The 26,081-nt window shown below is 51.8% G+C and overlaps 1 protein-coding gene across 5 annotated transcripts; it reads left to right on the plus strand.

Moving 5' to 3' along the window:
- Window positions 1-473: 473 nt before the first annotated feature.
- TIPARP (TCDD inducible poly(ADP-ribose) polymerase) lies at window positions 474-26,081 on the plus strand. Of its 5 annotated transcripts, XM_068200143.1 has the most exons (7): window positions 474-491; window positions 1,244-1,388; window positions 12,058-13,055; window positions 21,318-21,486; window positions 22,363-22,544; window positions 24,934-25,209; window positions 25,386-26,081. In XM_068200143.1, exons 3-7 carry the CDS (start codon window positions 12,121-12,123, stop codon window positions 25,831-25,833), a joined length of 2,010 nt encoding a protein of 669 aa, XP_068056244.1. In that variant the 5' UTR covers window positions 474-491; window positions 1,244-1,388; window positions 12,058-12,120; the 3' UTR covers window positions 25,834-26,081. The 5 variants fall into 5 exon arrangements, with proteins under 5 accessions (XP_068056244.1, XP_068056243.1, XP_068056242.1 ...); XM_068200142.1 differs by lacking the exon at window positions 474-491 and having other exon boundaries at window positions 1,154-1,388; XM_068200141.1 differs by lacking the exons at window positions 474-491; window positions 1,244-1,388 and adding an exon at window positions 10,027-10,194.

A 26,081-nucleotide genomic window follows, 5' to 3' on the forward strand; every position in this document is an offset into this window, starting at 1 on the left:
CCCTCCCTCAGCCCGGCCCCGAGACCGGCCCGATCCTACCCCGATCCCCTCCCTCAGCCCCGATCCCCTCCCTCAGCCCCGATCCCCTCCCTCACCCTCGATCCCCTCCCTTAGGCCCGATCCTCTCCCTCAGCCCCGATCCCCTCCCTCACCCTCGATCCCCTCCCTTAGGCCCGATCCTCTCCCTCAGCCCCGATCCCCTCCCTCACCCTCGATCCCCTCCCTCAGCCCCGATCCCCTCCCTCAGCCCCGATCCCCTCCCTCAGCCCGGCCCCGAGACCGGCCCGATCCCACCCCCATCCCGATCCCATCCCGATCCCAGTCCCCATCCCGAGACCGGCCCGATCCCACCCCCATCCCGATCCCATCCCGATCCCAGTCCCCATCCCGAGACCGGCCCGATCCCAGTCCCCATCCCGATCCCATCCCGATCCCAGTCCCCATCCCGATCCCGTCCCGATGTAGCCCCGCTGCCCCCGTGGCTGAGGCAGGTGAGTCCCCGGCGGGCCGGGATCCCTCCGGGGTGTCTCAGTTCGGCTCGGAAGGAATGGAAATGGGCCGTGCTTTCTCTCGTGTTTTCCCCCGCTGTGAAAAATCCCACCCTGCAGCTCCCACAGCAGAATGTTTCTGTCTTCTTGTAGGCTTTTAGAACCATTGCTGCTCTCCCCAGCTCCAGCCCAGCTTGGGGGGCAGTGCAGAGTGCTCTGCTTTTCGCTGTTTTTAGCGTCCCCTCTGCAGGTTGTGGTCACAGATTCCCCGCAGAGATTCTGGGGATGAACATCAGTGTCCAGCATCAGTGGGGGGCACTTGCCAGTGGGGTGCAGGCGTTGTCCCGATGGTCTGGGCTGGCTGCAGCACTCCTTGTCCCCTGGACTGCCCATTCTCTTCATATCTTTAACGTTTTGGTGTCAACTTCATTTAGCAAAGCATGTATTTCTCTAAAATTTAATTCAAGTCATTTCCCCATTTATTTCCTTCCAGTACTAGTGTTCTCTGCTTCCAAGAAAACACTTCATGTGCATGCCATGAGGAAATGCTGTGTGGAAATGAGATTAAATTTAAGTGAGGTTAAATATGGTCAAAATGAATGCATTATGATAAAGCTTTATACAACACTGGAGTGCAGCAGGACTCTGCTTTTTGAGCTCATAATAAATTCCCAGGACCAAACAGAGCAGATTTTCAGATTCAGTGTGTTGATGCAGTGTGCTAACAGGGTCTGTCGATGACATGTTATCTGCAGGCAGCTATGGGAGTTACACCTCTGCTAGCCAGACCTTCCTTCAGGCTTGGAAATCTGTCTCCTGCAGGGATCCCCAGGCTGGGTTTGAGGAGGCACCAGCCCGTCAGATGAAGCACGGGAGCTCTGAGGAGCAGCAGGAGCACCTGTGAGTACCTTTGTGGCCATACCTGCGCACAGAGGGCAGGTGTGCAGCTCCCCAGCTGCCACAGCAGGGACCCAGCCCTCCCCTCAGCATGGAATCATGGAATGGGGCGTTAAAGCTCGTTCCAGCCCTGCCATGGACAGGGACAGCTTCCACTGTCCCTGCCCAGCCTGGCCTTGGACACTGCAGGGATGAGCCTCTCCTGAAGTGCTTTCAGCAGTCCCTGGATCCACAGGTGGGAAAGGCAGTTTGCCTCTTAGGTGCCATCCCCAAAGGTGTGTTCTTCAGCAAGAGTGGAGATCAGGGTTGGTTTCTTTGTAAAACAGATTAAACCCACAATGTCCCTGCCCATGGCTGTGGGGTGGAACTGGATGGGCTTTAAGGTCCCTCCCAACCGAAACCACTCTGTGGTTCTAGTAGAAAACATCAGTAAGTCATCAATGCTGCCAAGCATGTGAATTTTTTTATTAAAGAGCATGCTTAGAGTTGTGTAAAGTAGTTGGAAACTGTGGGGGAAATTAAGCTTAAGGTGGTTTCAAGATTTAGATTAGTCATTATCTCTGCCCTTGCCCAGATTTCTTCCTTCCTCTCATCTGGGTAAATTTGTTTTGTGTTGTGGTGGGATGTAATTAAGTCTTTTTGTTCTTGGTTTGGCTTACATGGGAAGGATGCTGTCATTTTGGAATGAAATCTGCCCAGTGACCATCTGTCTCCCCATTAGGATGAAATAGGACATTGATTTAGGCAGTGGAATGATGAAAGACTTTCTTGAAAAAACAAATGAGCGCTTTGCTTTTTTAAAGCCCCTGCCACTGGCAAACTGTGGCTCCAGGCAGAACTCTGTGTACAGTGAGAGCTTCATACCCTGAGTGTCACAGATGCTTCCCCAAAAATAAACAGGGCCACCACTTTATTTATTTGACAATAAATAAAGCAATTCCAAGTTTTAAGTGCCTAAATTTGCATCTTGGCTAAATCCTCATTCAGAAGCTGTTAGAAATGTGAGGCATCAAGGTCAGAGGAGGAATGTGACCCAAAAGCAAAAGTTCTCTTGCTAATAGGAAAATGAATGCTGTTGTCTTTGTAACTTAGCAATTAGGTTTCTTACCAAATTTCTTCTGAAGCACAGCAGCAGTGATAAGTATTTTGAAAATACATGGATTGTCTTCACTGCTCTCACTTTTTCTCCAAACTTATAAAGTGGACTAAGCTGAAAATTTTAAATGAGGGCAGTGACATTTCCTGGCAGATTTTGCTTTGTTTATTTTATTGTTGCCACTTACGTGTATATAGACTCAAAGCACCTTTTTGTCAGATTACTGCAATTTATGATGCAGAAACGGATTAATGTGCTGAGTTTGGGATCAGTTGATGGGGAATTGTTTAAATACAAAGGAAAACCTCCTTTGGATGAGCGTGACACTCATGAGCTGAGCAGCTTCTCCCTGTGTGTGAGAACTGGGTGAGTGAGAGGCTTTCCTGTTCTCCTGTGCGCTGTGCTTTCCCTGAAACATTCTGTGGTGTCTGAGGTTTAAAAGTGGAGCCATAATCTGGCTGTGTTATTCTCCAGACAAATCAGTCCCTCCATGTGGTTTAGAATCCCAGAATAATTCGTGTTGGAAGGGACCTTAAAGCTCATCTTGTTCCTAGCCCTGCCATGGGCAGGGACACTTCCCACTGGAATGTAGCCCCCAAAAGAGGTGCCAATCATTTCTGAAAGCTGGGAATTGCTGGATTTCTGTGGCATTTGCTGTCGGTGAAGGCAGCTCAGCGTGTAGCATATGTGACCCATTTTTGATGTCTTGAAATGGTCTCATCTGCTCCAGTTTCCTTCTTTAGCATTTTTAAGGTTCTTGTGCCTGTGGACCACATGAATGAAATCATGTCTAGGAATAGATTCAGCCTTGCTCAGCATTTATTCTGGGAACAGTTTGGAACTGGCTACTTTTGAAAAGCAGTATCAGAGGCGCTGTTTGGAAAATAACCACAGCATAAAGGTAATCAAGCAGTGGTTTCCATGTGGGACAGTGAGCTTGTGTCTCTTGAGCAGCAGCCCCACAGTGGCTCTCCGTGGTCCCACACTGGGGGTGTGTGAGGTGAGGTGAGGTGCAGTGGGATGATCCCAGTGCAGTTCAGCAGGCTGGATCCCTGTCAGTGGGAGGGAGCAGGCAGATGGGATTTCTGAGCCTGGCATGTGTCATCCTGGCACCCACCCACGGCTGTGCTCCATCCTTCAGCAGTGTGGGATGGAGGGCTCAGGGTGCTGCTGCCACTTCCCACCTGTGTCTCCTCCCTCCGGGCTTCCCCACTCCTGCAGCCTCCAGCTTGGCAAGCACCTGGGCCGGGACCACAGGAACATTTTAGCCTGTGGTGTGTTGTCACAAGAGCTGACCATCCCTGTGCTGACTGCTCCTACAATGCTAATACCCGAAGTAAGAAGGATGAGCTAAAGCTGAAGTGCCACGTGAGGCATGTTTGGCTGAGGGAATAGAAGGGGGTGTTACTGACTGCTTCATCTCCTGGAACAGTTGGGGATTCAGGCATCCACAGAAAATTTGTGTTATCCAGCTGACCAATCATGGCTCAACCTGAGTCTGGTTAGAAAAAACCCTACCAAGTTTTTTTCCCTAATTTTAAAAACCTTAGGAAATGGGAAAGGCAAAAAGTAATGAACAGAATGAACGCAGCAAGGCAGTATCCTGTACCCTTCAGGAATGCTGGATCCAGCAACACACAGATGGATGAGTCCCTGGAATAAAGCATTTCTAGTGTGCTCCCACACAGAATTCTTGGGGAAAGAAATGTCCAAATCCAGATTCTCGTTTGCAGAGCAGAGCATCTCCTACTCACAGCGCTTCAGGCTGTTTCCAAGAACAGCTGCTGAGCAGAGCAGGCATTTGGCTGTTTCTGCATCATCCTAGGGCTGGTTTTATTTAGGTGTTCTGCAGCCTGGGCCCACCCAGCTGCTCCCTGAGCCTCAGATTTTGGTTCTTCAGTTCCTGCATCTTAGAAGAAAAATGTGTTGTTGAATTTAGAATTGATTTTGTCCATTTGGTTACCTTATTCGCAGTTTAAGGTGTTTACACTCCTGTTTGCCTCCTTGCTGTTTGAGTCGTGCAGAGCCTGGGAGGAATTCAAATTTACAAGGCCTCTCCCTTTTCTCTTGTAAGGATTGACCTTTTCCAGGCTTATCTACAGACATCTTCATTCACACCTTCAACGTCTCCAGGAGCAGCTCTTAGCTGGTTTTCAGATGTAAAACAGGCCAGTGCTGTTGTCTTCCAGGCATCCTTTTGTTAATTTGATTGAATTTTTGGTTGAAGAATTTACTTTATTTGCACGTAGATAGTAAATTACCTGTTAGTAAAACGGAGCTAAGTGTTAATTACATTATTTGAATGTAGACAGTGACCTGTCTGTGTGCTAGGTAGAACTAGCTGGTGATTTTAGAAGATATTTTGCTTTCAGTTGGTCAACACCGCATTGTAAAGGAACATTCCCATTTTGTTCAGTTCAAAAAGGAGTTGGCCTAAAGGAGAAGGACTAAAGCACTGCCATCCACACGTTACTGCTCACATGGTGGCAGGATCCACCTGGGAAGTGTTCCAGAATCATCATTATCCTTTAAAAGTCTCAAAAGTTCAGTGGTGTTTTATGAATCAGTTTGTGTTTGTTAAGGATTGGTAAGTGTTGCTTTGGCTTTGAATAAATTTCCAGGGTTTACATGGATTTAAGAGACTTCCACGAGAGGGTGCAGCAGTTCAACAAAATCCCATGTAAACCAGATGAGCCTGTCCCCACTGTGGACATATTTTGACTCATTTCATGTGTTAATTTGTGTATTTACATCAACCTCCAAATCGGATGGGTGCTTCAGCAAATCAGTTCAATGTCCCAGTGTCCCTCCAGTCTGCTACTTTTTGGTGTCCATTGTTACCTGGTCTCAGTCTATCCCTGATTCCCTGCAAATGCTCACTACATGCATTTTAAAAATAAAGTGTAGGGATTTTTTAAAATATCATTGTTTTAGTTTGGAATCATCATTAATGTCCCCCTCAGACTGATCCAGCTGCAGAAGGAAACTCCACCTAGAAGGCTGAGTTCTGGAGAAACTGCTGACCCGAGTGTGAGTGATAGAACAGAAAGAGAAAAAAGTTCTGTGCCAAATGATTTCTTGTTCCATGAGATAGTCAGGAGCTCAGGAGTGACCCAGCTCTGGCTGGATGGTGCTGCTGTGCTGACGTCCTGAAAGCACAGAGCTGGTGTCTGCTCAGCAGGCCAAGGGTCAGGGTCCATTCCTCTGCCTGGAGCACTAAAATACCTCTGCAGAAATGATTAACTCCTGACAAATTTCCAGGTAAAGGGCCCACTTGGAAGCATGTGTTCCCTGTCCAAATTAATCTATCCTAAATCACTTCCTGAGATAAGATTATTTGATAGTGAAATAACCAGAGGTGTGGTTCTACTCATGTATAATGCATGATATTTTTCCCTGATAAGTGCTGTTTTCACCAGACTTGATATTCAGTAGGGAAACAGCATGCTGTGCTCTCAAAACTTTCAATTACTAGTGCGAGATGTTAAAAGAGGAGAATTTGAGACCAAGGAAATTATTTTGCTACTGCCAGCTGCAAATGTAAAAGTTGGGTCTCAATTCAAAAGGTTTCTTTGATTAATTGGAACCACTCTAGTTTTGGGACTTTTCTTTTGAGCAGTGCAAAAAAGAAAAATATGAGATTTACTAAAAAATCCCCAACACACAGTGAATATGTAACCAGCAAGAAAATTTTTATTTTAAAGACTAGCACCACCTTCTTCCATTGACCTGCTCTAGATTATCATGTATAAACAGACAAGGTCTGGAGATTAATAGAATGAATGAACAGAATGAAACAAATGAATAGAAATTCATTAATAAATGAGTTTAATGAGTAGAGAATTTCATCTTGACATATTTAGACTGTGACATTTCTGCCTTCCTTGTCTTGAGGACCGACCACAGCAGGTGGAGCCCAGTAGGTGTCAGTCCAGCCAAGGCTTCCTGAGCACAGCTGTGACTGAACCCCTGCTGCCCTCCTGCTCCTTCCTTCCCATCAGTGAAACCTGGCTGGCGTCATTTCCCCAGATGTCACAGAGGCACAGCCAGCACATCACAGGTTCCCTTGTCCCTCCTGTTAACTTTTAATAAATGTCTGCATCGCTGACCTTTCCTTTCCCTGGGTGCTCACCTACCCTGGCTGGCTGGCAAAGGGTAGAGCTTGGGGTGCTGTTTGCAGGGGATTAGCATTTGCCATCAGGTGTTGGGATGGAGAAGCACGAATCCAGGCACTGGGAGCTGCCCTGAGGAGAAGAATTTGGAAGCTCCACATGACCCCACCTGGCCCAGAGCCTCCCCTGCCCCGTGCCTTGGGCTGAGCCCCAGTGTGGGCAGCAGAGGAAGGGGAAATTCTGCCCCACTTAGGTGAGACCCCACCTGCAGAGCTGCCCCCAGGTCTGAGGAACAACATCAGGAGGATGTGAAGCTGCTGGAGAGAGTCCAGAGGAGGCCGAGGAAATGCCCCGGGTGCTGGAGCCCCTCTGGAGCCAGGCTGGGAGAGCTGGGAATGTTCCCCCGGAGAAGGGAAGGCTCCAGGGAGAGCTCAGAGCCCTTCCAGGGCCTGAAGGGGCTCCAGGAGAGCTGGAGAGGGACTGGGGACAAGGGATGGAGGGACAGGACACAGGGAATGGCTCCCACTGCCGGGGGGCAGGAGGGGCTGGAATGGAATTCCCAGAGCAGCTGTGGCTGCCCCTGGATCCCTGGCAGTGCCCAAGGCCAGGCTGGACACTGGGCTTGGAGCACCTGGGACAGTGGGAGGTCCCTGCCCAAGGCAGGGGTGAGAATGAGGTGAGATTTAAGGTCTTTGCCACCCAAACCATTCTAGGATCCCTTTGTTAGTTGTCAGCACGGTGCTGTTCGTTGCCTTGTGTGAAACACTAGAAAGGACAATGAACTTTCCTGTACTGGGATGTGTTTTAGGAAGTGAAGAATGTTCATTGTGCAAGAGTTGAGGTGGAAAAGGAGTTCTGTCATTAGAAAAAAATGTGTTGGAGCCTGAGAGCTTTGTTGTTTTATCACAAACATTTAAGTCAGATGTTTCCCCTCTTTTCATCAACGAATCCAAGTGTGCATACTGATTATCCTGTATTTGCAAGTCAGAGTTGTAAATTGCTGTATTCAGCTGGGGCCGTTTACCATCTGAAAGAGATAATTAAAGCTTTCTTTCTCTTGCTTAAGATTTAAACATGTATTTAAAGATGAGATCATGCTTTCATGGTGGTCAGAGTTTCTTTCTATATTTGTGTGGGGTGGCCTCAGAAATGGGTGTCCGAGGGTCTGGTGTGCTCTGTTTCTTTTAATTATATATTTGTTTGGGGAAAGATGGTTATTCCAGCCTCTGTCTTTGCCTGGTTCCATCCTCCCAGCCCCAGTGCAGCAGGAGCTGTGCCCACCCCAGTGCGCAGATCAACCATATGTGCCTCTTATTTATAGCTCATGCATGAAGGGAGCTATTCCAAAGTGGTAATTTCTCTTCTGGTGGTGGCATATAAATACAAGTGTGTGTGAGCAGCTCCTTCTCCCTGAACGAGGATGTGACACATCCCAGTCACCCTGCTCGAGAACGCTCCAGTCCAGACAGACTGGGAGGCTCTGTCTGATGCTTCAGACACTCAAGAGCTCAATTAATTTATAGATGATAATTAGTTTCCAGCTCCTGCAGATACAGATGCCACCTTTACTCAGCCTCTCTTGAGTCATTCTCTCTCCACCTGCATTGGAGAGGGACTATTTACAAGGACATGGAGGGACAGGACAAGGGGGAATGGCTTCAAACTGTCAAAGAGTAGGTTTAGATTGGATAAAATTCCCCCCTCTGAGGGTGGGGAGGCCGTGGCACAGAGAAGCTGTGGCTGCCTCATCCCTGGAAGTCCAAGGCCAGGTTGGATGGGGCTTGGAGCAGCCCGGGACAGTGGAAGGTGGGACTGGATGGGTTTTAAGGTCCTTCCTAATTCCAAAAGGTCTGTGATTCCATGGAGCTCCATTTCTGTAATTTGTTGGGAAAATGGCATATCCTACCTGCACTATAAATGCAGCTGTGCAATATTTTCCAACCGTGCTGTACAGTTTGTGCCACCTTAAAACAAGTTTCCTTCCAGCTGCTTTTGTTTTCTGTATGTGTAATTTCATAAAGTCACTGAGCACAAGGAATGAAAGACTGGCTTTAAAAAGAAAACAAGATCACGAGTTGTGGAAGCCCAGAGTGGTTTGGGATGGAAGGCCCTTAAAGCTCATCTTGATCCAGCCCCTGCCATGGGCAGGGACACCTCCCAAAGGTCAGGTTGCTGCCAGCCCCATCCATCCTGGCCTTGGACGTTTCCAGGGACGGGGAGTCACAGCCTCTCTGGGCAGATGATACAATAGGTGCTCCATCAACACGAATGTCACATTCTGCAGTTATTGCCTCCTTTGTAATTTATCTTATCTGGCCGTTATTGGTGCTGTGGATGCATCGGCTGTGGTTGGTGGCCGTGTGAACTGCTGGCCGTGCCCTGCTGGGGTTTCTCCGGGAGCAGGCAGTGATTCAGCAGGGAAGCATGCCAGGCCGGCACGGACAGCTGAACCGGCCGTGCTCCCGCACACGTAGAGCCAGACAGCGACAGCACGGGCACGGCTGGGACAAAGGCAGGCGAACTGCTCTTAACCAATCCCACCTATAAAATACTCTGTAAACAAACAGTAGCTGCCTCTAGTGCGTTATCACAGCATGGCTTGAGTTGGGAAGGGACCTTAAAACTCATCTCATTCCACCACCCTGCCACGGCCAGGGACACCAGGTTGCTCCAAGCCCCGTCCAACCTGGCCTTGAGCACTTTCCGGGCTGGGGCAGGCACAGCCACTCTGGGAAACCTGTTCCACTCCACGCTCGCTTTTCCGGAGTGTGTCACCGGCAGGAGCACGGCCCCGATCGGGGCAGCGCCGTGCCAGGGGCTGCGTGTGGGTGCACCAAGTGAGTCAGGGTGACTTTGTTCCGGGACGGGCTCCCTGTTTGTCTCTTACTCATTAATTAGCGCGGCTGGAGCCGCTCGCACCGAGAGCTCGGCGGCGCGGGGAGGCTCGGGGTGCCGTGCTTGCCTTCCGTGAGGACGGCGTGTTCCTCCGTGCTGCGTGACTGGAGCGCCGGGGCTGACACGGCTCATTCCCAGCGTGTTCCCAGCCCGTCCCCGGCTCGCGTGCGAGCCCCACGCACGCAGCGCCGTGCTCGGGGACATCGCTCCCTCCCCGCCCGCCCGAAACGAAACGCTCGGTGCGTGATAAATGAAACGCGAAGGGGCCTCTTGTGCTATCGCTCCCGGGAACGGCCTCGGGCGGCGCTTTCGGTTCTGGCCGCTGACACCCGTGCGGCGCGGGGGGGACACGGGGCGTGCTGCAGCCTGGCCGGCGCCGCGGGGGGACCGGCCCCGGGGCGGGGAACCGGCGCTACCCGCCCGCGCTCCGCCCCGGCCGGCGCTGCCCTCGCGGCTGCCTTGGCAGCGCTATTTAAACGGGCGGCGGAGCGAGCGGCAGGAGCCGGGCGAGGCAGACGGGATGCGCGGGCCGGCGCGGCCCTCGGTGCGGACACGGCGGTGCTGACCCCGCACCGGCCGCGGTCACGGTGTCCCGGCACCGCCCGCCTGTTTACTACATCTCCCCCCACCAGAAAAGTGATTTCGCTCTGGAGTTACCGTGGATTTGGGTCAGAACGCGGGAGCAGCGCCGAGGGAGCCCGCGCCGGTAGGTCCCAGCTGCGCTGGGCTGGCTGCCCGGCAGCTCCGCCGTCCTCAGGGTCTGTGGCTGGGCTGCCGCTTCCATTGTTCGTTGTTGAAGCGTGTCTTAAGGGCCGCGGAGCGGCTCTCTTTGCAGAGGAGGTGCGGCTCGCGTGCGATGGCGAGCGCTCGGGGAGCGAACCCCCCGGCGAGACAGCGGCGGCTGCGGGAGCATCGCTGCGGGACCGCTCCTGCCTGCTGCAGCACGGGAACGCCGGCAAAGTGAGCCTCGTCCTTCCTGCTGCTTTATTTTTAGAGCCGTTGGGGGATCCGGCTCTGCTCACTAAGGCACTTCTGTAAAAATAGCAGCCAAACTTAAATGCTGGTCGAGTGAGGAGTATGAATGTTGAAATGGCAGCAAAGGTATGGCTGAAGGAGATCAGAAGTCACTTGCTCAGCACCTTGGCGCTGGAGGGGTCCTTGAGCCCTGGCGGATCCTCTTGCTCCTCGCCAGGGCAGTGAGACCTGGGCTGCAACAACGGGAACATCTCATTCTCTTCGGAGTCGAGGATTTTTAAACCTTTGGAGTTACCTGAAGGTGCCTTTGGTGGTTTGGAGGAATTGCCTGGTGTCTGTGGAAGAGTAACAGATACACCGATGACTTTGGGGTTAACTGCCAGACAGATATACCAGTTGCTTTAAATTTAATCTAAAAATGGGAAAACTGGAGAGGCACAACTTTTTTTCTTTTTCCTGGCAATTCTGATGTGCTGTTTCCCAGGGAAATGGAAAAGCCTTATAAATGAATGTTCCAAAATACGGAAGGCTCAATGAGAGATTTTCCAGAGCAAATCATCAGTAGTAAGAAATGATTGCCAAATTTTCTCTGCTTTTTGGGATTTTGTTTTGAAGTGAGGAGTAACTCTGCCGGAATGCATTTATCCAGGAAGTAATCCTTAATGTGCTCCACTCTGAGCCTTGAGCCTGCGTGTCAGATTGAAGAAGGTTTAATTAAATGTAATCAAATATTACAGGATTGCTGATTAAAAGGCATAGCACTTGCTTTTCGTGACGTACGAGACACACTGCTTATTTGTGCTTTAAAATAATACAATTCTGCAGCTTGCGAGTAACGCCTTTCTCGCTTGCTGAGTAACCATCACCCTTCTCTTTGCTTCCCTGCCCAGTTTTAATTCCTGGTGCCCAGCGCGGCGAGAGGAGCGCGGTGTGTCTCCAGCGGGTGCCACAGGGCGAGGGTGGGGACAGGGCAGGGACGGGCGAGGAGCTCGGGATGCCTGGGAGCCCCGGCAGGATGGCACGGTGGCAAGTTTGCCGTGGGTCTCCGCAGCCAGCGGCTCCCCGGCGCTGCTGCCGGGCCGTGGGAGGTGACACGAGGGAGGACACATGCCATTGGAACGGGAATGTGTAGGTTTGCTCCTCCGGTGGGAGAGGAAATGGTGCAGGAATGTCTGAAATGCGGGGGGGGACGTGTCTCATGCTCCTCAGGTCTGTGTGTGAGGGAGGCACAGGAATCGGCGCTGTCATGTTCTCTTTTGTGCGGTAGAACGAACCCAAGCGCTCCTGTTTGTCGCACATCCTGACGGGGAGGAGGCGGCGGACCATCCCCCTCTCCTGCCCACCCTCGGGGGACTGCGTGTGCGTGCCGGAGTGTCTCAGCCGGCATGTGCGGGGAGAGGAGGAGTGTGGGTTTGGGATTCATTAGCCCGAGTTTAGCTGTTTTCATGCTTTACGTGCCTAAGGGCTACCCGCAGTCACAGCGAGGGGAGGAGTTTGCTGTTGCTGGCTCAGAATCCTCTCCAGGGGTGATCTTGTTCGTGTCAACCATGAGCAATTAGAGAGATTAACTGTCTTGTTTTCCTTTCTGCCCTAGGTTGATTCCTGGGAGGCTCTGGGACATTTGAAAGTGATTTGGAGAGAGCAAAGTCTGTGTCCGATGGACACCGAGCCCCAGCCGGCGTGCGTGGTGCCCCAGGCTCCCTGCCCAGCAATGAAGTGCTCTCCTTCGGAGGACTTTTCTCCCCAGGTGAGGCTGCCTGAAAAGATCCCCCCAGTGAAGCCTTGCTTTAAAAAGAAGCAGCAAGTGCAGAAGAGACTGGACACACAAACTCTGCGGGCTTTGCGGCCCATCTTTACCAGCCTGCTGGGAGCTGGAGCCTTGGACAGGGTCTTTGTGCCCCGAGGCCAGCGTGGTGGCCATGGTGATTTATGTGAACCTGCTGTGAAAAAGACTCTGGACCTCGGTACCTCTTGCCCCCAGACAGAAAATAATGTGACTGTGCTGATGCCAACAGCTCCAGATGTGCAGGGTCAACTGCCAGGAGCTCGTCCTTCCCTCGGGCATCCTGAGCAGGACGTGCAGTCAGGAGAGCAAGGTTTCTCCCCAGAAACTCCTGGAACTGCTGCTGATAATGGTAATGAATCATTCCAGGATCATCCTTTGCACCCAAGTGCTGGTGATGGTGCAGCTTGTCCTTTGTTCCCTGACAAGGTTCTGGAAAGCTACACATCTGGCTTACTCCAGGAGAACAGCTGTCCAGTGCAATACAACTTGACCCCGAGCAATAAATTCAGTGCTGGGATATTCCAGGATAAAAGTGAAGAGGCTTCCCTTGACCTGGTGTTTGAGCTCTTGAACCAGCTGCAGTATCACACCCACCAGGAGGACGGGATTGAAATCTGTGTGGATTTCCTCCAGGGCACTTGTGTTTATGGCAGTGATTGTCCCAAGCATCACACGGTGTTACCCTACCACTGGCAGGTGAGGAGGACAGCAACCCAGAAGTGGCAAAGTGTGGCCAACGATTCCCAGGAGCACCTGGAAAGGCTTTACTGCAACCCTGACAATGACAAGATCAAAGTCAAGTATCGGTAGGTAACTGAATTTACTGCCTTGCTGGGAAGGGTGCAGAAATAGAACAGGATGTGCCTTTTTTTTCTGATACTTTTATCCAAGTGTGTTGTAAACCCTGGGATGATGTTTCTTGATTTATATCCAACAAGTTTAACTCGACAAAAAAATTTTGTACACCTGTAAAACTGTTATTTAGCATCTGGAATGTGTTCTTTGAAGCTGGAGGACTTGGAGTGTGTGAAATCAGAAAACTTCAGCTCTGTAGGAATTCAGAGGCTGTTGTGGAATGCTGTGCTTGTTCTTGGCGTTCCTAATTAGTCTTTCCTCTGTGTTGGACTAAGTGGCACCATGAAAGCCTTGGCAGCGCTGGGGACAGGGATGACAGAGCAGTTGCTCTGTGTCACTGTGAGCACCCAGCACAGTCTGCATCGTTCCATCCCAAGCAGCTATACCAGAGGGGAGCTCTGCAGAGTCCCTGGGAAGTGTCAGTGATAGTAAATGGGGATGTTTCAGCTAATTCCCTGGGAGCAGCCTGAGCCACACGGTCAGAAATGCTGATCATCTCCACTATTAAAGCAGTTATTGAAGTTATTGTTTTCTCTGTACAGAGCTGTGTCTATTGACTCATTTTCTAAAATTAGCCAACAGCTGTTAGGTTGATGTGGTTGTGTGACCTGTGTGGGCTCCTGCACCCTGAGAGCTAAAACTTCTTCAGCTTCTCCCCTGCAGGTTCCAGTTTGAGGAGCAGTGGGGAGGAGTGATGCTTGCAGGGTCCACTTAGTGCAGGGTGCAGACTGGTGTGGTGTGTTTGGTTTGTTTTTTTTTTTTTTTTTGGAGGAAGTGTGTGGTGCACGTTGTGGCAGGGCAGATAAGAGAGGAGAAGTTTGCCAGGCTGGAGCAGCTCCAGTTCAAAGTGACATTTCTGGAGTGAAAAGTTCACTCTGCCTTTGCCACCCGAATCCCCGGGGGTTCTGCTCACTGCCTCTTCTTCCTTTCAATTCCTGAAGGAAGTATATCCCTGCTTTTTCAAGATTTTTTTTTTTTTTTCATTTATTAAGCTGAGATTTCTCATTTGGCACCAGAGACCAAATCTAGTGCTTAAAGTCAGCATTAGTCTTTACTTCCACTTAATTTGATGTTGGATTAGACACTGAATTCAACTCTTGTCATAGACTCAAACTGGTTTGGGTTGGAAGGGACCTCAAAGCTCCCCCAGCCCCACCCCTGCCATGGCAGGGACACCTCCCACTGTGCCAGCTGCTCCCAGCCCAGTGTCCAGCCTGGCCTTGGGCACTGCCAGGGATCCAGGGGCAGCCCCAGCTGCTCTGGGCACCCTGTGCCAGGGCCTTTTTAGTGATGGCAATATCAGAATATGGATGCCCCACACTGACAATGGAGTAGGAAATGCTGTAGGGATCAACTGTATTTTATAGAATTGTCTTGAAGAAATATGCCAGTCTAATAAAAATTGAAAATCTTCTAAGTGCATAGCAGATAAAATTTGCTGTATTTTACAACAGAGGAATGTCCATTTCCCAAGTGTTAGAAATGATTTCTGAAAACCAAACAGCACAGCCAGGGACAAGCCCATTAAATGATTTAACTTTGAGCTCTGTGCAAATGAGCAAATGGTTTTCTTTTAGAAGTTGTGTCACCGAATCCATCAGTGCACATGAGCTCCGTGTCCTAAAGGATGGACTTGGGGATGATTAATGTAAAGGACACAGTGCTTGGTCATGGCTTAGTCCCGCCCAGGCTGGGGAGCTGCTGTGCAGTGACATCTCCCTTGCACTGGGTGTGCAGGTCCCGGGCTGGTGGGACATGGACTCCTGTCTGTCTGATCCAGCTGGGGACAGGGTGGCAGCTGTGTGCCAGACACAGGATGTTCCCCGAGCGGGAGGGAAGGGACAGGAGCAGCGAGGGCTGGGGACAGCCTGGTGGGACACTGCCCTCAGAGCCCGGGGATACAGACCTGGCCTTGCTGGGCTGAGTGGCTTCTGCCGAGCTGCAGATTTCCACTGGATGCTGGGGAGAAATTCCTCCCTGGAGGGTGGGCAGCCCTGGCACAGGTGCCCAGAGCAGCTGGGGCTGCCCCTGGATCCCTGGCAGTGCCCAAGGCCAGGCTGCACAGGGCTTGGAGCACCTGGGACAGTGGGAGGTGTCCCTGCCATGGCAGGGGTGGAATCAGCTGATCTTCAAGATCCCTTCCAACCTTGGGAAAGCTTCACGGCTGGATAAGTGTCGGTGAGACCTTTGAAGTGAAGCTCTGTTTAAGACCAGAGCTTCTGATTTCAAAGTTTGAGTCTGATCCTCCTTGGAGCTTTGACTTGCCAAGGTTTTAAGCCAGGTTTTGAGGTGGGAGGTCAATGTTTTGTGGGCACCATCACCAGCTGCTTCTTTTGCAGCCTCACCCCGTCTGAGGAGAACTTGCCAAGGTTTTAAGCCAGGTTTTGAGGTGGGAGGTCAATGTTTTGTGGGCACCATCACCAGCTGCTTCTTTTGCAGCCTCACCTTGTCTGAGGAGAACGTGCCAAGGTGTGGGGAGCCCAGCTCCTGGGTGGTCACTCAGGCAGGTGCCAGAGTCCCCGTGCTGTGTCCCCGTGCTGTGTCCCCTGGCAGCTGGGGAGCCAGGAGCTGTGAACGTGCCCCGCCAGCGCCGCGTCCCCTGGTTACAGCATTATTTGTTAAAGCCATTAATCTCCCGCGGTCAGACGAGCTTTGCAGGCCTGTCTGCTCCCTGGCAGCCCCAGGAAACTTCGCCTGCTCAGCACTCTGCCTGGCCAGCCAGGCTGCTGTGTGTCCTGTTCTGTTCCACACGCTCTGGGGGTGTGCTGAGTGGGGATTGGAATAATCCTGGCACGGCGCTGCCCCCAGGGAGCTGGGCCCTTCCAGAAAGTGTCGGCCATCAGCTCAATTAGGGAATGAGCTCTAAATTAGGGTGTTCTTCAAGGAGCTATTTATATAAACCTTCCTTCCTCTTAATTATTGGGATGAGTAATGATGGAGATAAGTTATTGAGATGAGTAATGAAAAATACACATTAAGTTGTTGCCTCTCACCTCAGGGAATGTGATCCCAGAGGAGTGGTAAACCTTGTTTAGTTACTTTGTAATGCAGCTCTTTCAGCTACTTCTTGCAGTTTGGCCTCAACTAGTATCAAAAATTACTTTTTTTTTTTTGTATTCTTGAGTCTGCCAAGTATGTAGCACCACATACCAAGCTATCTAAACAAATGGGGGAACATCAACTTAGACAGGTTAAAGTACTTGGAAGCACTCAGTTTTCTTCACAGATGTGAGGAGAGGCCCTGGAGAAGTTCCAGCTTTCAGCAAAGAGAGAGCAGTGCCAAGTGCTGCTTTCCAGCAGGAGATGCCCACGATGGGATATTTTAAGATGCTCTTTGCTAAGGGGAAATACTCGGCTGAGGAGCTGAGCAGGTTTCCCCACACACACACACACCTGTCCTGTCATGCACACATTGCTTTTCAAAACAAGCAGCAGCATTAGAGATTACAGGAGGATTTGTTTAAATCAACTCTGCAGTTCTGACCCATCGGTTCCCCCTGCTTTGGCTGAAAATTCCACTCTTCCTCTTGGCAAAAAGGGCTCCCAGGTCGCCTGACACAGCAGCTTCTTGCTGTTACTTTGATTTCTTTCCCTTTTCTTTCTTTTTTCCCGTAATTTCTGTCAGTTTTATGGAATGGCTCATTGTAGCTAGGAGAGAGGCCAGAATGGGATGGAATGGCTGCAGTGAGGGAGAAGCAGGTGGCTCTGCAGCGGACGGGTCCTGCTGGGAGCTCTTCTCCCTGTGCTCACTCCTGGCCCTTGGGTGAGGCCAGTAAATGGCAGCACAAGAGGAAACTCAAGCTGTCCTGGGGAGGTTCAGCTCGGATATCAGCAGGAATTTCTCCAAGGAAAGGGTGGTCAGGCACAGGAAGGGTCTGTCCAGGGAGGTTTGGAGTGCCCATCCCTGGAGGTGTCCAAGGAATGATTGAACGTGGCACTGGCTGCTCTGGGCTGGGGACGAGGTTGGGCTTGGTGTTCTTGGAGGGCTTTTCCAGCCTCAGGGATTCCGTGACTCTGGAAATACAGAGTGTTCCACTGGAGTTATCGGGGGGCATGTGAAGGGACTGGGAAGGAGAGGCATGGACACAACAAAATGTACAGGAAACTGGTTTTCCTTCATTCCTCTGTGTGTGGGATGGCTGCTTCTCTGCTGCTGACAGAATGTGCTTGACGTGTTAAAATCGTGCAGAGCACGGTGCAGGCATTTCAGGATGGAATCATGGAATCACAGAGTGCTTTGCCTTGGAAAAGGCCTTAAAGCCCAGCCAGTGCCACCCCTGCCCTGGCAGAGACACCTTGCACTGTCCCGGGCTGCTCCCAGCCCTGTCCAGCCTGGCCTGGGACACTGCCAGGGGTGGGGCAGCAGTTGTCTGGGGAGTTCTGCAGGTCCCTGGCCCATCAAACAGTTAAATTTCAGAAGTTTTCTGTGTGATCCACACAGGGCCGCAGTGTGTGAGATAAGGCATGTGTGGGTGATAACAGGGAGATGGGAAACCAGCAGAGAGTCCCTGTGCCTGAGTTTGGGGGAGGTTCTTGGCTACACCCTCCGAGTGGCTGGGAGCTGCTTTTCATTCCTTTCCAGCAGGAATGCAAGGCAGAGCCTCGAATGAAACTCCTGTGAAGTGATTTTGAAGTGTTTGCCTTGTGCTGTGTGGGTTCCTTCTTGCTGCGCTTTGCAGCACCATTTCCATACGAAATGGAGCTAATTGGCTCCTAGCTGTACAAAGCCAGGGGGGCCCTGAGCTGTGAGGAGCTGTGAGGAGCTGTGAGGAGCTGTGGGAGCTGTGGGAGCCGTGGGAGCCTGCAGTCACTGCCATCCCTGCTCTTGTTTCCTGTCAGCAAACAGATTGCACTCTGGGGAACAGCTGTCACCTGGCTGCAGGCTGAGGTCAGGCTGCTCCTGGCAATAAAGCAGCTCCTCCTGAAACAGAGATCAGGGGTTGCTCTCAGGAGCTGCTCCCAGGTAGGGCAGCAGGCACAGTGCTGTGACAGCACTGCCCGTGCCAGGACCCAGGGGACACCAAGGGGCTGTGACAATGCTTGTCACAGGAGCGGTGATCGTGAAGTTCCTTCCTGAGTTGTTGAAATCAGGAGGGATTTGAGCTGAGTAATAATTGGGAATCTGATTACTGTAGTCACGTGTACACAGGAGTGGTTTTTTTTGGGAAGTTGCTTTTGGAAGGTGTGACAGGGAACTTTAATTTTTAGGAAAAGCCTGGAATGATGGGACAAGGGGAATGAATTTCCACTGCCAGAAGGCAGAGATAGGCGGGATGTTGGAAAGGAATTCCTCCCTGAGAGGGTGGGCAGGCCCTGGCACAGGGTGCCCAGAGAAGCTGTGGCTGCCCCTGGATCCCTGGCGTGCCCAAGGCCAGGTTGGAGCAGCCTGGGACAGGGGAAGATGTCCCTGCCTGTGGCACTGGGTGAGCTGCAGGGTCCCTGCCTGTACCAGCTCTGCAGCCACTCAGAGCTGTGCTTGTGCTCCTCTAAAACATAAATAGTTTAGGTTGGAAAGGACCCTTAAAGGTCATCGAGTCCCAGCCCTGCCAGGAGCATCTTTTACTGATTTACCAATGAAACAAACAAAGCAACCCCTCCCAAACACATCCACATCCAGCAGCTGAGAGCCCCTGGAGCCCAGCAAGCACAGGGACACTGTTTGTGCTGCCCTGCAAACAGGAGGTGCAGCTGGGGCTGGAATTAGGAAATAGGGTGCCTGTGCAATCCCTGGGAGAGGGGGATGTGTTCGACACCCTCATTGCTGTGGAGTTTGAGAACCTACCCGTGCCTACACCCCAGGCCCCCCCGACCCAGGACCTCGTGTTCAGGAGTGACCAGGAGTGGGTTCTTGGGAAGAACAAACAACTTCTGGTACAATCTCTTCTCCTCCAGCAGCCCTGCCTCAAGGACTGCCCGATCCAGAGCTGGGGGGTTCCTTTTATTGATGTTATTATTACTGGGTTTATTTTTACCTGCCAGGTGTTCATCTAAGCTGTATATGTACACACACACACACACATATATGGGTCAGTTTGTCAGCAGTTGTTTCAGGTTTACAAGCTGGCCCCCCGGCTGTGAAAATTCCAGAAGATTGCTTTTGCAAGCACCCCAGTCACCAACTGTAAAGGCAGGGAAAAACAGTCTGTCCAGCCTGTAAAAAGTCACTACTTTTGGGTTCTTCTGTCCCCTGAGGACGGAGCCTTTAAGCTGAGAGGGAAATGTGTCTGCAGCATTTCCCAGTCTGAGGTGTCACCTCCCACGTGGCCCACGGTCACCACAGAGAGCAGCATGACTTGATGAGAGGGCAAGTGGGGTAAAATCTGAAACTCACGTGCTGCCCTGGCCCTGATGCCCCTCTCCGGGGTTTGGATTGAGGAGGCACTGATAAGATCGGGCTCAGATGGGTTGTTTGTGCTCTTGCCCTGCTGCAGAGGTTCCTGTGTGCCTGGTGCAGCCTGGCAGCCCAGTCCTGGTTACTGGGACGCTCTCACTGCTGAGCTGGGAAGAGCTGCTGATGAGCATCCCTTGGGAGTGTTCCCTGGCCTTTTCCTCCTGCTGTGCCTTTCCATGGGAGCACATTTGGCTCTGCTGTCTGAGCTCTGCTGTTGCTATTTCAGTACCTGTGCTTCCAAATTAAACTCTGGTTGGGTGCCCAGCCCTGGCACAGGCTGCCTGGTGGAGTCCCCGTCCCTGGAGGGGTTTGACAGCCCTGGGCATGTGGCACCTGGGGACGTGGGTCAGCGGTGGCCTTGGCGGTGCTGGGGGAACGGTTGAACTCGATGGTCTGGGGGAGCTTCTCCAGTTTAACCAAATCTGAGATTTCCATCATCATTTGAAGCCAGTATCCTTTAAGTGACGTTTGGTTTCATACAGGAGTTTAAACACTCGGCCCCTCACCCAAAGCTGGGCTCATCTGTAGGAGATAAGACCGTGCTGCCTTGGTGTCACCAGGAAGTGTCAGTGCCTGCCTTGCCTCTGCAGTGCCTGAGCTCAGCGTGGCTCCCCAGCCCTGAGCACAGAAGCCTCTCGTGCCTCTCGGGCTCTTTGAAGCCCCCGAGGTCCCGGGGCCGGCAGGTTGGTGCTGGTGCAGGGAGGAACTGGTTGAGTCAGAGAGAGAAGATCAGCAGTTTCAGCAGGGCAGGGAGCGGGTGTGAGCCGTGCTGTCTCACAGCTGTTCTGCTGGGAGCAGCTTTCATTTCCTGCTGGGCCCTGCTGCTCGCAGGTTTCTGTTTTTTCTGAACCTGTTTGCGGTAACTGGCGGCACGTCCCCGAACTCGGAGAGGAGCTGTGAACCACACGTATTTCAGAGCACTTACAGACTGATTCCTCTGCTCATCTGTTTGTCCATGACGTCCAGAGAGCGCTTGTCCTGCTGAAGGGAAAGAGCCCGGGGGATTCACGGATTGGGCTGGAGTTCTGCAGAAGGATGGAAGGAAGAGCCTAAATTTCCGTATTTTGGCTGCACCAATCTGAAAAAAATCTATCGATGTTGCAACTTGCCAGTCAAGGAACCTGCTCAGTCCAGTGTCCTGCAAAGTTTACACCTTCTGTTGTTTCTTACATTTAGGGAACAGAGAAAATGAAACTTATTAGTGGTGGCACATTCTGCTGTTGAGAGCTCGTGGAGTTTTATTTTGAATTGTGCTGTTCTACAGCACCAAATTTGGGTTGTGTGCCCTGTTCTTCTGAGAGTTCAACGTGCCCACTCTCTCTGTGCAAACAGTTCCACTGAACTGCTTTATTTTATAAATAGAGACCTTTATTTGGTGAGTTGGTGAGGAGAAATTCTTCAGAAATCTGTTCTTACCTCTCGAGTCTCTGTGGGACCTTTAACAAGGGCACTTAGTGCCAGGACAAGGGGAACGGCTCCCACTGCCAGAGGGCAGGGATGGATGGGATATTGGGAAGGAATTGTTCCCTGGGAGGGAGGGAGGTGAGGCACTGGCACAGGTGCCCAGAGCAGCTGGGGCTGCCCCTGGATCCCTGGCAGTGCCCAAGGCCAGGCTGGACACTGGGGCTGGGAGCACCTGGGACAGTGGGGAGGCGTCCCAGGGGTGGCACTGGATGAGATTTAGGCTCCCCCCCAACCCAAATTCCGGTATTCTACACCTCAGACAGCTGCTAGGTTTGAGGTTTTGTCCCTCTGTGCTGAATGCCACGTGCTTAATGGCAAACCAAAGGTGAGAATTGTCTGTTTCTCCCATTTTCCCCAGGGGCCAGGAGTGCTGGGTGGATCTGAACCTTATGAAGCTGTATGAAAGTGCAGAGTTCGACCAAATGCGGCGCCTGTCCACAGCCTCCTGCCCCGGCTCCAGCTCCAACTGCTACACGGTGTGGAAGTACTTCTGCAGGGACCACTTTGGCTGGAGAGAGTACTCTGAGGTATGGCCCCTTCCAGAACTGCTGCTGGGCTGCAGCCCCAGGCTCCATGCAGCACACTCTAAATACCTCTGCACACACTCAGGGAGGGGAGGAAGTCAGCGGTGAACTGAGGGACAGCTCTGCTGGCCTGGCTTGTGGCTCTGGGATCCTGTGACTTGAATTGCCCTGAAAGCATCAGAGACATGAGGGCTGGCCAGACTGTCCCTCTGGGGAGAAAACCAGCTTGTGGCAGTACCAAGGAAGCCCTTCTGGAGCCTGATTTGGTTTCATGACAGTGGGACAGTTTCCGCAGCCTTCGGAGCAGCACCTCCACTTACCTTGGCAGTTTTTAATTGAGTTCCCTGTTCCCAGAGCTCTGCTGAGGCAGGACATGCACTGCCCGAGCTGTGGGGTGCAGCCCTGGGGCTGATGTCTGGAGTGAAACCTCATCAGTGTTGGCAGTGCCAGAAATAATTCCTGAGTGTAAGACCTGGAGAGAGTTGGGCAGAAATGCCACAAATAATATGGTGAGGCTCTTTGGGCTGTGAGGAGAGCTGGGCTTGTGCAGTGTAGAGCAGGAATATGAATTTTGGAGTGTGTGGTTCCACACATGTGCATTTCCTTCCCTTCCCCATTTTCCCCTGATTTTCCCCTCCCTTCTCCCCCATTTCTCCCTGTTTTTCCCCCTTTTTTCTCTCGTTTTCCCTGTTTTTTCCCCTGGTTTTTCCCTGATTTCCCCCTGTTTTCTTCCCATTTTCCCCCTGTGTTTTTCCCCCATTTCCCCCCGTTTTCCCCCTGTTTTTCCCCCATTTCCCCCCGTTTTCCCCCTGTTTTTCCTCCATTTCCCCCCATTTTTCCCCTATTTTTCACCCATTTTCCCCCGTTTCCCCTGTCCAGCCCGTGGTGAGGCTGATCGAGGAGGCGAGCTGCCGCGGGCTGCGCGAGGTGCGCTTCATCACCTGGCACAACCAGTACATCCTCAACATCAAGGACGGCTTCCAGCAGAACTCCTGCTTCCGCAGGGAGATCAAGAGGAGGCCCCTGCTGCGCTCCTGCCTGCTGCTCATGCCCTTCCTGCAGTAGGTATCCCCAGAAATGGCCCATTCCCACTGCCCTGCCTGCACGAGGTATCCCCAGAAATTCCCCCAGGTATCCCGCTGCCCTGCCTGCACGAGGTATCCCCAGAAATGGCCCATTCCCGCTGCTCTCCACGTGGGGCTGGATGGGGGAGTTGTGGTCCTGGGCTGTGACAGGGAGCAGGCACTGCTGGGTGGGAAATGGGAAGGAGAACCCAAAATCTGGGTCATGCTGGCAGCTTCTGCCACTTCCCAAAGGAATGTTTGTCTGAGGAGCTCCTTGTTTAAATTTGTAATGTACCTTGTGGATGCTGGAACGTCAGCTTTGCCAGATTCCTGTCCATTTTCCAGACCCTGGGCTGTGGGAGGTGCCCCTGCCTTGGCAGGGGGTGGCACTGGATGGGGTTGGAGGTCCTGCCAGCCCAAACCATCCCCTGCTGGTTCAGTGGGAGCACTGGGTGTGCTCACAGAGCCCTCACCCCGCTGGGGTTTGCTCACAGCCTCAGCGCACGTGGGCTGGGAGGTATTTTTAGATAGGGTTTTACAGGAAGGGAACCCCAGGTTGTTAGAGAGAAACTGGAAGGTGCCAGTGAAACACCAAGAGTGGACTTGCTGGTTCGAGCAGTCCTGGTTCTCATCCTCATGAAAAATGAGGATTTCAGGGCTCCTCCTCGTGTTTTGCTGCCTGGGACTATTTTACCACAGTGATCTGCTGCAATTATGCAATTCCCAATTAATTCCCAGCTAATTTTGTTGGACCTTGAGGGCTCTACAGTCGTGAGGGATTGACCAGAACTGTCTGTGCCAGCTACCAAACCTACAGACTAAACTCTGAGATTTTGTTCTGCACCAAACCTCATCCTGATCTTATTTATCCAAAGACCTTGTAAAGCTTACTTAAAAACATGGATTCTTGGCAAGAACAAGAGCATTTTAAATATTTATGGGATCTATCCTTCAGGAGTCAGTGTTGCCTCCACTTCCCACATGATGCTACCTGAGATTTGTTCTTTCCCTCACCTCCCACCTGCTAAAATCTCTTCTAGAATTGGAAAAGAATCCTTGAATAGGCATGAAAAATGTTGACTTTTTAATGGCTTCCCCTGTAGAATAAATAACATAAATATTTTACACCAGTCAGAAGAACTTAACAAAGTACACCAAAGGATTGCAGGATTTTTGTTGGATTTGATTCTTCCTCATTAATCCTTACTGGCAATCTCTGCTTGCTCTTGCAGTCCGGTGTGAGTGATGAGGCCCTACAGGAATATTTTTTTACCCATTTGCCCATCAAAGAGGAAAACCAAATTAAAAACAAATGCCCAGTTTGGTATTTGACTGCTATTTTAATAGTGATTTGTAGAACAAATTTCTGGGTTTCTGCTCAACTGTTAATAACCAGTGAGAAGAACTTGGAGTGAAGTCAAATCCATGCAAATGAAGGGAATCCTGGCCTTGGCCTCGAGCAGGAGGGAACAGCCAGTGAACACTCAGAGAGTGTTTCTGCCCTGAAAAGTGGGAGGGCTGTCACAGCTTTCCATGTGTTGATTTAAAAGCAGACCTTTTTCCACTAAACTTCCCCCTCCCAACGCTTTTCCTTGGGTTTGATTTGGTTTCTGGCCATCTGTGGGGTTTGGAGAGCAGCTCCACCCTGGCTCGGGCAGCAGCCAGTGGCTCTCCCCTGCTGCCTGCCCCGGGGCACTGAAGGGTTGGCAGCTTTTCCTAGAGGAATACTTTGGGAAAATCCTCCGTGGTGGACTTTGGAGCTCGCCCCACGTGTTCCTGCAGCTGCAGGAGCTGTGCTGGTGTGAGCCAGGGCCCTGCAGGTGCCACGGTCCCAACGTTCCCCTTGGCGCAGGAGGGGGAATCCAGGGAGCAAGGATTTACTCAGCTGAGTAAGGGCTGCTCGCTCAGGTGGGATCGGGAGAACATAAACCACAAAGGCCACTTCTGAGTTCAGCAGCTTCCAGAGTGTGAGGATTCCCCAGAGCTCCAGGGGGCAGGAGCAGGGTCCTGCTGGTCTCCTTCGCTGGGTTTTTTCCTGGCATCCATGGGGCTTCTTGGCCACAGCTTGGCCTCAGCCCTGCCTGTTCTCCAGGCAGCATTCCCAGAGGAGGGGCAGGAAAATAACCAGCTGCAAATGTAAATCCACCTCTGGCTGTGTCAATGGCAGTAGGAATCTTCCTGTTTGGGAAGGGGCCTTAAATCCCATCCAGTGCCACCCCCTGCCACAGGCAGACACTTCCCACTATCCCAGGGTGCTCCAAGCCCTGTCCAACGTGGCCTTGGACACCTCCATGGCAATCAGAGGCTTTTCAGCCCCGCTGGGGATGAACTGGGGGTGACTGGAGGCTGCTGAGCATGTCTGAGCACAAGCTTTGTCCATCCCCAGGACCCTGGGTGGCAGCTCTGCCGTGCCCTCTCCATGCTCCGACCCCACCGCCGCACACGACTTGTCCCCAGCTGCTGTCACCTCTCCCAGCTTCTACCCCGAGACCTGGATTGGAATGGATCCAGCTCAGGACTTCATCCAAGTGCCTGTTCTGAAGGAAGACAAGAGCTACAGAACCATTTACAACCTGTTCCACAAGACTGTGCCAGAGACCAAATACAAGATTCTGAAAATCCTGCGAGTGCAGAACCAGTTCCTTTGGGAGAAGTATAAAAGGTAAGAGAGTTGCAGTTCTTTAATAATGGATATTCCTAGAGGAGGAGTCTTAAAAGAGAGATTTGTATCTCCTCTCACAGCTGAGCTCTTCCAGAGGGTGATACCGTGATGTAAACAGCTTTTCCCCGGCTGACCTGCAGCGAACGCTCACCTTCACTTCCCATTTTCCGTTGCAGGAAAAAGGAGTACATGTCCAAGAAGATGTCTGGGCTGGACAGGATCATGAACGAGCGGCACCTGTTCCACGGCACGTCCCAGGACGTGGTGGACGGGATCTGCAAGCACAACTTCGACCCGCGGGTGTGCGGCAAGCACGCCACCATGTTTGGCCAGGGCAGCTACTTCGCCAGGAAGGCCAGCTACTCCCACAACTTCTCCAAGCGCTCCCCCAAGGGCGTGCACTTCATGTTCCTGGCCAAGGTGCTCACGGGCAGGTACACGGTGGGCAACCACACCATGAGGAGGCCGCCGCCCGTGGAGCCCGGCAGCATCACCAGCGACCTCTACGACTCCTGCGTGGACAATTACTTCGAGCCCCAGATCTTTGTCATCTTCAACGATGACCAGAGCTACCCGTACTTCATCATCCAGTATGAAGAGGTCAGCAGCACCGTCTCCATCTGACAGCCTGTGCTGCTCCCGGCCGCAGACTCTCAGCTGGCAGCAGTTTGTGTGGGGGGGAGAAAATCTGGACACTTCCTAACTGGTGGAATGACTTGGAAGGAAGGTCACTGACGTGACCAACTGTGCACTTGCTGGTCGATTCCCTATGTGGAAATTGTACATATTTTTCCATTGTTTATAGTTGGAAATCTGTGCCTTTTGTTATAAAACACTGTTTATTTATGTTAGTAAATATTCATGTTTCAGAA

This window comes from Anomalospiza imberbis, chromosome 10 (assembly GCF_031753505.1).
Source record: "Anomalospiza imberbis isolate Cuckoo-Finch-1a 21T00152 chromosome 10, ASM3175350v1, whole genome shotgun sequence".
NCBI lineage: Eukaryota > Metazoa > Chordata > Aves > Passeriformes > Viduidae > Anomalospiza > Anomalospiza imberbis.